Source organism: Cervus elaphus, chromosome 31 (genome assembly GCF_910594005.1).
Source record: "Cervus elaphus chromosome 31, mCerEla1.1, whole genome shotgun sequence".
Taxonomy (NCBI): Eukaryota; Metazoa; Chordata; class Mammalia; order Artiodactyla; family Cervidae; genus Cervus; species Cervus elaphus.
In genome coordinates, this window is record NC_057845.1 from 43,634,826 (window position 1) to 43,647,893 (window position 13,068).

Genomic DNA, 13,068 nt, shown 5'->3' on the forward strand with positions numbered 1-13,068 from the left:
TTTGCTATAGGAACAGCATTCCCGTTTCTTCCAAACTCATTAGAAAATGTCATGTTGGTAATAATGTGTCTTCTCTTGGAGAGGTAACCTAGCCTCAACAGCAAAATAAAAGTTTTGCTAAATATAAATGGATAAGCAGGCTAGATAGCTTATATATTACATTACATCACTTGACTGCCAGTTGTAAACACAGCACCTTGTACTTTGATTTCAGCTCTCTACAAGAGTAAACACGAACCCAAAGAATGGCATTTTCCTAGGCATGCAGGAAAAACCTTGAAGACAGTCACTCTTTTGGGCACTCCTAAAAATTAAATTAGAAACTTCCTTGCACTAAAACATCTGGATATTGAGCTACACAATCATTTTTTAAGTTAGTCCCCCTGCTCAAATATACTTAACCACTTGACTCTCTGGGAACTCTCTTGAGAATATTATGTAGACCTTAAAAGCTGGGCAGTCTCCTGGCAGTAAATCCTTGAGTTACCAAAGACGTAACATTCAGGGTATAATAGATATGTGTGAGAAAAGAAGTATTTTTATTATAATCATATTATTATTATATATTATAATTTTATTATATTCATATCTACCTATAAATAGGTTTTTTAAAGAGATGACTCAGAGTCCCACTTTGGCTCTATGGCAGCAAAAACACCCACAATTCAATTCCCCCACAAAAAGCATGAAGCAGATACTATAATTGAGACGCACTTACTTTTCTTTCACTTCTAAAGCCTCCCCTTCCTTGTCTTTATCTTCATCTGACTTCTCTCCTTTAAGCATTGGCTGAGAAATTATATCATCCGTGAAAGAACTGAAGTAAGATTTGATAAATTGTGGAGATGGCATCAGAGGTTCACGATTCTGAAATTTAATCATATTTGAATACATCAAAATAGAAAACACTAACCAAAGAAGCAGATGCATTTGTAGAACACAGAACCACTGCCATAAAAACTGGCACCTCATTTTCAAATAACTGAAGAATATCAGGCTCCAAACTGTAGCGTAACAGACAGTGAAAATGGTACTGCTGCCAGTCCCAGCTTTTCAAAAAATGTTTTGAATGACAGCCTTTCTCCTCTCGAAGATGTAAAATGTCAAGAACTCTTATAACCACACAGTAAATTAAACCATCTACTAACTGTGTAAGACCAGGGCCAGTTTATACAGTATACCTTTAAAAACTTTAAAAAGCAAGAGTTGGCAATTTTTTTCTGTAAAAGGCCAGAGAGTAAATATTTTAGGTTTTGTATGCCATATAGTGTCACTGCCACTCAGCTCGGCTGTTGTAGTTTAAAAGCAGCCAAAAGCAATGTGTGAGTGGCTGAGTTCCAACAAAACATTACTGGCACATTTATAAAACAGGTGGCGGAGTGGATCTGGCCTGTAGGCCATTGTTTGGAAACCCCTAATACACGTGAATTCTTTTAATATTCTCTAGGTACAATCCAGACAAAGTTCACATTCTTATTTTAAAAGGCCACAAAAGCCCAATATTATAGGGAAAATAAATATAATCCAGATCTAATTTCAGTCATTACCATTATGCCCAAATTTAAGCAGTATAAATTAGCAATGACCCTTCACAATGCCTATTTCCTCTATTATTAACCAATGCAGGTTAATTTACCTTATATTTTTCTTTGGCTTTCTCTTTTCCAAGAAGTTTAAGAACTTTATCAGCTAACAGCATGCTTTGTTGATTTTGGAATCCTTCTAATATACACACAGCAGTGACATCTAGAAATGATGCAAAAAAATAAAGAGTATGAAAATTATTGCAAAGATGACTACAGCATCAAATGGGCTCAGTGTTACCACAGAAAGCCACACTACATTCATAGCTTTATCTGGCTATCGTTTTCAATAAATTTATTCTCAACACTTTGGTTTTACATACTTTACAATCAAACTCAAAGCTCAGAAAGTCACTCTGCTTCTCCAGAACTCCCTTTCCTCAGCTGTGAAAGGAAAGGGACTATGCTACACGATCTGTGATGTCTCTCATGGTTCTAACACTGTACATAGCAAATAAAACAAGTAACCCAGGAGTATTTTCTTCTGGACAGTAAGCACAGGCCCAGTAATAATGTGGCTCTCTCATGCCTGGTCTCACTTTTATTCCACAGGCCTCAGGGTTACTCCTTGTCTCCAAAGCCATCTTGCCACAGAGCTCTCAATGAAATCTGCTTCAAAATATCATTTTAACCTGGCTATGCTATAACTCAATATACAGTGGTTTGAAATGAAAAAGATCAATGTTTCTTTAACCTCCCAACCTTTCATTCAAAGTAGTCAACAAGACAGTCCCTCTCTTTTTGAACTCAGTTTCTCATGATTGCAAACCCATGCTCCTCCAAACAAGCCCATCTACTGCATGTTCCCCTGGGACTCTGGCTAGTGCCAATGTCCATGTCTTTCCCCATCCCATTTCTCCATCTAAAACCCATTTAAACGCCTCTCTATGATTAGCTCTTAATAACTTCAAGGTCTGGTTCAAAACTCAGAAATCTCTTTTTCAAAAAGCAACACTCCTCCTACCCATCACCAAAGTATGTGATATCGCCAAACCTCAAGTTTTTTCTAAAATGTTCTCTAAAACCACTCTCAACTGGTAACCCATATTTTAAAAAACAAAATAGCTTTCTCCTTTTAAATAATGATATTATTAAAAAAAATAATTATGGCTAAATTTCTGATTATTGATGCTTTTAAAGCAGATTTACATATGTAGCAGGAAAACACTTTTAGACTGTGGAATCTGCACTTTGGGTTAGCTCTACATCAACTGGAACCATGTACTTTGTAGGTCAGCGGCCAACACCCTAACTGAGGTTTTAGCAACAGACATGGCTAATAAGAGGCCAAGGGATATTTATGATATTTACTGAGAACGGCAAATTCACTTGATGCTTTGTCTCAACTACAAAATTTCTAACTGAGTAAAGGATAATGTCTGAAGACAGCAAGGGCAAAAAACAAATGTTTTCTTTAATGATTCATATCAAAATTGTTTCATATTGATATAGGATATTAATTGAAAATATGCAGAATCTTAGTAACACTCAACTAAACCTCTCTTCTGATTTCTTATTCATGAAATTACACTGATGCTGTTGCCAAGTTTAAAATGTGCAGCATATAAACTTTAAATCATTTAATTCCACAGTTGGGAACAGAGATGGTACTCAAGTATCAGCAATGTCAATTGAAACTATAGAACAAAGTCTCAACTAGGGAAGAGTCAAACTTTTAAACACAATTGATTTCTCTACTCATAGGCAGAGTTGCATATAAATTTACCAGTGACTACAAAACCTTTAGTAATTTTATATGTAAACACAAAAATACCCTCACCTTCTAAACATTCCTTCTTATTGTCTAGCTTCTCGTGGGCTTTTGCACGTCTAAAGAGAGCTTTCACATATTTGGGATTAAGTTCAACAGCCTTTGTACAATCTTGTGCCACCTCTTTCCATTTTTGCTGTAATCGAAAGTATTAAAAAACAAAAAAAAAGTCACACTGAAGGAAGCACTGTTCAACAGAAATCAGTTTTCTAAACTCAGCAAGCTGAGTATTAAGAGTCCGACAATAGAAAACATATTCCTAATTCATACAAAGAGTTAATATCCACAACACATTATAACAGCTCCATACAAATAACTGCAATAAAGATAAGCAATCGGATTTTTAAAAATAGGTAAAGGACATAAGCCATCTTTCTACTACCACATCTATAACCTACCTGCATCTATGTGATCATATCATCTCCTTCTTCCCTCTTTTTAAAACTAAGGAAGCACCCCTCTTCATCAAAGGCCAACCCTCCACTTGCAGTAGGATGTACACTCCCCCCACGGCAAGGGCTTCACTGTTAGCTCTCCTGCCTCTGCATCAATCTGCTTCTCTACCGAATCATTCCTACTAGCATAAAAAACACTTGCTTCAGTATCTCCCATCTTTTAAAAACCCTCCTTTGATTCCGTAATTCCCTACAGTTACTACCCCATTTCTCAGCCCTCATTATTGCCAGACCTCCAAAGAGCAGTCACTCTGCCTAATTTCCACCTACTTCCACTGGCTGCTCCTTCCCAGTTTCTGTAGCTGACTTCTCCCCCCATCTGGTTTCTGCTGGAATGCTCAAGGACGCATCCCTTCTCCTAGGTAATCACACCTATGGTCCTATAACATCTAAAATTAGAGGACTCCCAAATTTATCTCTTTAACCCAAATCACTCTCCTAAAATACAGACATTTCTCAATTCAACCATCTGCTTAGCTGTCTCAATCATTCCTCACTCCACTATTATTAAAACTCCTGCTTCTCTTCACCCTTCACATCCAATACAATAGCAAGTTCTATTGTTTTCAACTTTCCCTCATGTGTCACCTAGGCAACTACACCATCCTTCCTCAGTCCCCCTGCCTCCACTCTTGCCTCCCTCCAATATACTGACAGAACAGTGAGAACAATTTAGATGATGCTCCTGCCCTATTAAAAATCCTTAAATACGTCCCACTACACTCAGAATCAAATCCAAACTTCTCACCATGTCAAGGCTTTGCCTGATCTGGCCTCTGCTACCTCTCCAATTTAATCTCTCTATATCCCAGGATCCTTTATCCACACTTCTTTAATCACGGCAAACTCTTTTCTGCCTCAGAAGCAATTACATACACTGTTTTCTCCATTTGTGACACTCTATTCTCCACTATTTGATACACCAATCTCAATCATTCCTCTATTAGAGAACCAAAGGCTTATCCAAATGTCATTTAACAGTTCACTGTTGAGTGATCTTTGAGCTTTATGCGTAACCGTCTCCTTTACAGACCCCGCTCCCACTACAGTAACCTTCCGTATGTAACAGTCAACAAAACACGGTTGAACAAAAAATGCAGACTACAGATGACCAATAAACATAGAAGAAGATGGTCCACTTCACCAACATCTCAAAAAGTGCAAATTAAAATGAGGAGACAGTATTTTTCTTCTACTAGAGTGGCAAATATTAAGACTGATAATTCACACAGTGAGATACTAGAAAACAAGCATGCTCAAATATTATTATTAGAATAGGTACTAATAGTATCTCTTTATAATTCCATTTCTGAATTTTATTCTCAGAAAAGTATGCCAAAAAAAGTATTTGAAAAATATTTACTGCAACACTGAATGCAACAGGGAAAAGAGGAAGTAATTCAAATGTTCATCAATAGGGAGATGTTTTCCACTATACAGCTATATAACAGCTACTATCTATAGGCTTTAAAAAGAATGAAACAGATCTGTGTGTGCTATAAAAAGTTGTACCAGATACAGTGGCAACTGGAAAATACATTGCAAACAATGTAATGAGAATTAATCTTTTGGTCTTTTTCCCCCCCACATGTGCTACTATTACATATATGGAGGCAAAAGTTGAAGAAATAAACTGCTGAGGAGAATGGGGTCACCAGAAACTTTAACTTTCTTTATTATCTAATTTTATAAAATTTGATATATACAACTTTGGATTATATGTGGAACGAGCAAAACTAAAATTTGTTCTTAAAAACCTATGTAATTAAAGGATAGAAAAACAAAACTCCTATAATTTCAAAACAACTTCAAAAAGTGTATTAGATATATTTGAGTGGCATTAGCTGAAACATTATGCAAAAAAAGAGAAACAAAAAGAAGAAAAACCAACCTACGATACATACCAATTGCTCAAAGGCAGCAGCTCTGTTTTGATAGAATGTGGAAAGGTCAACATTCTTCTCTGTAGGACATAAACTGATAGCCTCGGTATAGCACTGAATAGCTTGTTCATATTTTCCTGCTTTAAAATATTTGTTGCCTTTGTTCTTGGCTGCTTGGGCTCTATCAAGAGAGTTCTGAAACACAAGGGAACAATTATGAAACACTTATCAATACGCAGTAACAGATTCAGATCACAGTGACCAAATGACATACTGGAGAAAACAATGGAAGGGCAGAATGGGTGTTCACAATGCAAGTCACTCATACTTATATCTTCATGGGAGACAGAGTCTTTAATAGGACTGCTAAGTCAAAAATTTTATAAATCTTTAACCTGAAAAACACTCACGCTCTTCCCCGCCAAAAGGCTGTACTGCTTTAAGGTATACCACTTTTCCACCAAACTCTGCTAGGAAGACTTTTCATAACCAGTCTAATGGGCATAAAACTGTGGTTCTCAATCAGGGATGATTTTCCCTCTAGGGTACATTTCACAATGTCTGAAAACATTTTGGATTTTCACACCTAGGGCTCGGGGGAGATGCCCCTGGTATCTAGTAGGTAGATACTAGAATGCTGCTAACATTCTATGACGTACAACTTATCAGATCCAAAATGTCAATAGTGCCAAAGTTGCCAAAACCCAGTGTAACATAATATTCTGATATTACTTTATTTCATATTTTCTCCACTATAAATGAATTTGAAAATCTGTTCATGTTTACTGGCTATTTGACTTTTTCATTCTGAAAACCATTTAATCACATGTATTGGTGTTTTTCAATTAGGTTGTTGGTCAACAGTGTAGAACAGACACTAGAAACACTTTGCCATCCTCATTACAACTGTTATCCCAAATCTATTGTTTGCAAATGAATAAAGTTTTGGCACTCCTATCTTTGTCTCAGAATCTGCTTCTTAGAGGACCCAATTCACATACTACATGAGTTGGTAGTTAATAGCCACTGAGGACAGTTGCAAAAGCTTCAGTCAACATCTGAGAAGCATCTTTGTAGATAAATCCAGTCATTCAGGTTCAGGCTACTAGGTCCAAGGGCTCTGTGGCATATCTTCACCCCAAACTTTGTCAACATCATTCAACTTTAACAAATATGTGATTATGAAAGAACTCATGTATTTCCAACAGGTAAACACTGACAAAGCAAAAGCAGAAGCAGTTGCCCCTACAATGAACTCACAGAGCCCCTGTGAAGGATAAGCTGCTTGGGACCTAGGGCATCTCGGTCATGAAGACATGATGGGAGGAGAATAAGCTTTTGCATCTGTTATCTTTCCCTTACTCATGCTTCATTTTTTTTTTTTTTGCTACTTTTTTCTTCCATTTACTTTTGTTTCCCTTCTCCTTTAGTCTAAATGAAACTACAGTTAGTTTTTCAAAAGTATAGTTTGCAAAGAAAGATGTGTAGGGAACTCTAAGTTCAGAATATTAAACAGCTAGTTTAAGCTAGCTAGTGTCAGTAAGTGAAATGAAGTGAAAGTTGCTCAGTCGTGTCCAACTCTTTGTGACCCCATGGACTATACAGTCCATGGAATTCTTCAGGCCAGAATACTGGAGTGGGTAGCCTTTTCCTTCTCCAGGGAATTTTCCTAACCCAGGGATCGAACCCAGGTCTCCCGGATTGCAGGCGGATTCTTTATCAGCTGAACCACCAGAGAAGCCAATAAGACACGTGCATATTTTAAAATGAGATGCAGAAGGATGAAAGGAGGCAAAAAAGACACAAAAAGAGTAACATATGAACATGAAATCTACCTGTAAAGAGCCTTCACCATCTTGCAAAAGTTTTGACAGTAAAAAAATCCTTGGCACATTCATAATAGAAGACAACTAGGACTTTCTAATGTAGTTGTGGTTTCCAGTTGCTGGAAAATTGCACTTGAAGCAACCTCATCAATCCTCCCATTCCACTAGAGAAGCAGAAGTCAGACTGGAGCAGGGCTGCGTCATCCAGAAGGAGCGAGAAGCCCGCCACCAGGAAGACCAGTGACAAACACACCATGTCTGTCTTCCAAGAAACCATGTTGTCAAGAATAGCTAACATAAAGGAACATTAGAGACACCCCACTCATATTTAAAAAACTAGTATTTGAGGAAGCAGGATAAACAAAGCAAACAGAAAATTTAACATCAGAGGAATGAGAGGTAACCACACACATTTAAAAAAAGGCTGCTTTTAAAGAGCACCAATTAGACATCTTAAAAATTAAAAAGAATTATGATAAAAATAGGTGGACTGTATATTAGAATGGACATAACTGAGGAGCAAACAAGCAGGCAGAGGCAAGTGAATCTGCTAGAACGCAAGGAGAATAGAAGGCAGGGAGATGAGAAGTTTGGAAAAAAGTCAGATGATATGGAGTATAAATCCCAAAGTTCCAACATCTATCTATCTATGTTAGAAGGAAAAGCATAGAAAGGAGTGTCTTGAGAAAATATCAGAAAAATTCCTGACACACATTTTTAGATATATCATGGTGAAATTTCATGCAAATTTCAGCAAAAATCCTTAAAAGTTTTCAGGTAGAAAAAAATTATATGTATACACACACACACACACACACACACACACTCACACATACAGATTACCTACAAAAGAAAAAAGAACCAAACTGGGGTCAGACTATCACCGACATTATGTATTAAGAAACAATGGAGGAACAACTTCAAAGTTCTGAAGAAAGATTATCTTGAACTTAAAATCTTATACCTAGCTAAATTAGCATTTAAGGTTTAACACAAGAACAGAAACTGAGGTGTACAACTTCCTTACCACTAAAAATGAACTGTGGGGAAGATGATCAATAAAACAAAAAAGCAGGAAGGGGAGGATAAAGGAAGAAACAATAAGGTGGAGTAAATATGGTAAGAATCACCAAACATGTCAATAACAACAATAAATGTGAGTAGCTTAAATCTCCCTATTAAAAATAACCTATTTAAAATTAAAAAAAAAAAACTACATGCTACCTACAGGCAGGAGCTAAAACAAAATGACAGGTCAAAAAAAAAGAACGTAAAAAAGTTACAGAATACAAATTCTTGCAAAAAACAAAGAAGGCAGTATCAGACAAAATGCCATCCAAATGCCAGGGATGGAGCACAGAAGGGCAGTCTTACTGATACAAGGTACAACCTACCAAGAGAACATCATGACCACAACCTTTTATGTGCTCCAAAAAAACTTCAAAATAATGAAACTCAATTACTTTTGATGTTAAATACAACAAGATAAACATTATTTCAATTTCTTATAAAAAGTTTACAATGTTTCTAAGTCATTGAGAACATGACTAATATACAACCTAATAAACTAGGAACTGCTGACATAGAAAATAAGCTGCTATATTAAATGCCTGTGAGAAGTATGTTTGACTATATATTATTTTTACTAAAGATTTGAGGATTAAAAAAGAACTTTCTTGGGTCAGAGTAATGACTTTGTTTCATTAGCACAAACAGGCAGTGAACTCCTTCCTGTCCATTGGAAGTTTAAAGCTACATAAAAGATATCACACAGAATACAAGGAGAGGTAGTCATGTGAGTGCAGATAAGTTAAAAGAATGGAGAGAAATATGGAAAGGTATACAAGGCTTCCTCTCCTTAGAAAGATGGGTACTTCTTATTTTTATTTCAGCAAATTTTTTTTTTTTTTTTTAAGTCGCTCAGCTGTGTCTGACTCTTTGTGACCTCATGGACTGGAGTCCGATGGAATTCTCCAGGCCAGAATACTCGACTGGGTAGCCTTTCCCTTCTCCACGGGATCTTCCCAACCCAGGGATCAAACCCAGGTCTCCCACATTGCAGGCAGATTCTTTACTAGCTGAGCCACAAGGGAAGCCCAAGAATACTGGAGTGGGTAGCCTAGCCCTTCTCCAGGGGATCTTCCCAACTCAGGAAACGAACCAGGGTCTCCTGCATTGCAGGCGAATTCTTTACCAACTGAGCTATCAGGGAATCCCTGACAGCAAAGTCTAAATCAACCTAAAACCAACCAAGACATTTTGAACATAAACATTCAAGAACACTTATGGACTGTTTACTTCTTTCACTTACCATTTCCCTCCATTTAGTCAAGTTTTACAATAGATTCCCTTTAAAAATTATTGTAGATTTTTTGTCTCCTAGGATCAAAGTCAGAACGTGCTTAATTTCCTTTCCTTACTGTACTGGGGGGAAAAAAATGCCAGAGTGGACAAGGATCAAATTACACAAGCAAATCACCAAACTGCAAATTTTCATCCACTGTCACTCCAGAAGGCAACCAAACCACATCTGAGAAGAGCAACGTCTCCGTGAACCTGTCACCTTCTGCTCACCACACTCTCCCTCCACAGCCACATTACTTTCTAACTGCTTCCCTTCGTTAATAAAAATGAAGAATGGCATTACCACAGGGACAATACAGAAAAGCTAATTATTTTGGCCCAATGATAAAATTTAGGACAAAATGTGAGCTTATCAATCAACACCAGCCTTCTACTATGTCACAAAATATAGTGATTATGAAACTTTACGTAGGTAACACTTTACATAGCTTTACAAAAGTAGCAATCAGTCTGGAACACTTAGCACATAAGAAACAATCTTTCAATACTTTATTGACCAATTGCTACTTTTATAAAAATCAAGTTTAAGATAAAAGATACCTAAAGATAACAAGAAAGTTCTTTCCTAGATTATGTCCTGAAATGTAACAAATCTACAACCCCACCTACAAAATCCTAATACAGAGAACTCTTTAAGAAGAATATACTTGTAAGAAGGGCTTCCCTGGGGCTCAGATGGTAAAGAATCTGCCTGCAAGAGACCTGGGTTCAATCCCTGAGTTGGGAAAAATCCCCGGGAGAAGCAAATGACTACACATTCCAGTATTCCTGCCTGGAGAATTCCACGACAGAGGAACCAGGTGGGCTATAGTCCATGGGGTGGTAAAGAATCAGACATGACTGAGTGACATTCACTTTCACTTGTAAGGGTGCTACCTCTGCAGGATTATGGTTTGAATTCATACAAAACCAAGCAATTTATAAAAAGAATGCCTAAATGAGGCTTAAGACTGTTAACACAAATTTCCCCAAGACAGAATACAAACAAAAAGCTGGAGATTTTGAAAAAATAGTCAATTTGCGTGAATTTTTTAAAAAATGTCAAATAATGAAGCTTCACTGGTTCATTTACTCACACCTTCTAAGTGCCAGTTCTGAAAAATGACAAAGACAGAGCAAGTCCCAGTCTTCACAGATTCATGAGTTTAGTAGCAACAACATGAATAAATGACTCTAGTACTCCAGTGCTAAGGAACAGAAAAGTTCAGAGTGTGATGTAATCAATCACACAACAGTATGCTTAGGTATAAAAGGGTTTCAGAAAAGGTGAAATGACCTACATACTGTGACTTGAGGGATAAGAAGGTAGGCATAATGGACAGTGTTACAGAACATCCAAAGGCAAGAAACAAGAGGAAGTGCAAGAAATGAAGATAAGAGATGAGTGAGAACAAGACCACGTAGTCTTAAATCATGATGAATTTGAACTTATCTGTGAGCAATGCACAGAATACCACTTAACAGTTTTAAGCATGGAACTGTTAGGATTTACCCTATTAGTGACAAAATGGATTGGAGGAAGACAATAAAGAGAGTATCAGTTATTCAGTCAAGATATAATAGTGGTGGGAATGGAAGAGTAGTCAGATACTTAAGAACTAGAATGTTCTGGATATTTTTCTAGGTTGGATGGGGAGAACATGAAAAGAATAGAAAGTTAGGGAAGATAGATATACAAGCTTCTGGCTTGGAAAACTAGTTAGATGAACCACATTAATAAGGAATATTCTCAAGAGAATCTGATGTTAAACACTTAAAAGCTAACAAGGTGAAGATTTCCTTTAAATTTGGGTCTTTTGAGAGGTCTGGGCTATAAACAAGAAATTAGGGGGTCATCATTATGTAAGTGTTAAGTGAAGCTTCTGGAGGGCAAATAAGCATCCAGGGAAGGTATGGAACATTAAGAAAGCCTGTGATAGAACCACGAAAGTAACCAACTAAAATCAGAGAACATAGTGTCTCGGAAACCAAAAGAAAAATCACAAAATTAAGAGAAAATAATGTGAAATACTCTGAAGGCTCAAGTAAGATGAAGAGTGAAAGGTGTTCACTGGTCTTATGTCACTGGCGATCCTGATTAAAAAAAAAAAAGTATTAGAAACAGATCATTGGAGCTGGCGTAGGAATTATTTAATTTCAACCATGACTGATAACAGGTTATCAGTTTTTGACCTCTTTATTAAAATGTTTACACACATCTCTCCCTTCCTATTTTAAAGGATTGACTTAGATTAGTGATTTCTAAACATTTCATGTTGGTTCCTAAACATTTCACTCTTGTGCAACATTAAAAAAAACTTGAACTGGAATAACTGCTTTTTTAAGTAATCAAATGAACAACAATTGGATAAAACACTACTATAAAGTCAGTAGTAAATAAACACACATTTTAAAAATTCACAAGTTGTTTGAAAAAAGAAATATGTAAGACATCTGTGCAGTCAGATACCATAGCTGGTGTATTATCTGAATATGATGCTGCCCTTTGATAACTCAGAGATTGAGAAGTCCTGTGGATTAGATGATTCGCAAAGAACCTTATGAACTTTGAAAAATCTGTTAATTCTCAAGTTTTCAAAATAAATTACTGACACAAAGTGGCATGACATGGTAGATTTTATAATGTCCCAAAGTGGAAAATGATAATACTTTACCTCTGTCTCACACTATCAACTATGATTAGATGCCTTCCTTTGGTGAAATCCTGAAATCCCACTAATTAAACAAAAATATGAATTTTTTGCTTTACAAGTATTTGCTATCCCAGAAAAAGCCAATTTGGTATAGTCTGTTTGTACATGAGTATCACAAACCCAACAGACAGGAGCCCAGTAATTAGTTCAGTTTTACATTAAGGCAAACATAAGCCAACAAACAATAACCACTGATTTTCCATTCTGCTCACTGATACTGAGCCCTAAACTGACAATATTTGTCCATTCCTGCATTCCCTTAAAAATTACAACTATTGATTAGGTGGAGAAGAATTGAGCATCAGGATTCTGCCAGTTTTCCCATCAGTTCAAACAAATGTTTTCTTATTTACAAAGCCCACTGAGGTTGACAATTTAAAGGTGCTACTCAAATATAAAACAATTTCTCCAACCACAGATAATAATAAATTACCATTTGTGGTCAAATAGTCTAATAATAACTCTAAGGACCAGGCTATAAAAAATGAACAAA

At 36.6% G+C, this 13,068-nt stretch overlaps 1 protein-coding gene across 1 annotated transcript in view; it reads right to left on the reverse strand.

Annotated features, from left to right (window-relative positions):
* TOMM70 (translocase of outer mitochondrial membrane 70) overlaps window positions 1-13,068 on the reverse strand; it is a 33,764-nt gene that overhangs the window by 17,985 nt on the left and 2,711 nt on the right. Inside the window, exons 2-5 of the mRNA XM_043892697.1 lie at window positions 5,714-5,887; window positions 3,364-3,490; window positions 1,637-1,746; window positions 719-867 (exon numbers count right to left, since the gene is read on the reverse strand). Coding sequence (XP_043748632.1) covers window positions 719-867; window positions 1,637-1,746; window positions 3,364-3,490; window positions 5,714-5,887 — 560 coding nt within the window. The remainder of the gene's footprint in view (window positions 1-718; window positions 868-1,636; window positions 1,747-3,363; window positions 3,491-5,713; window positions 5,888-13,068) is intronic.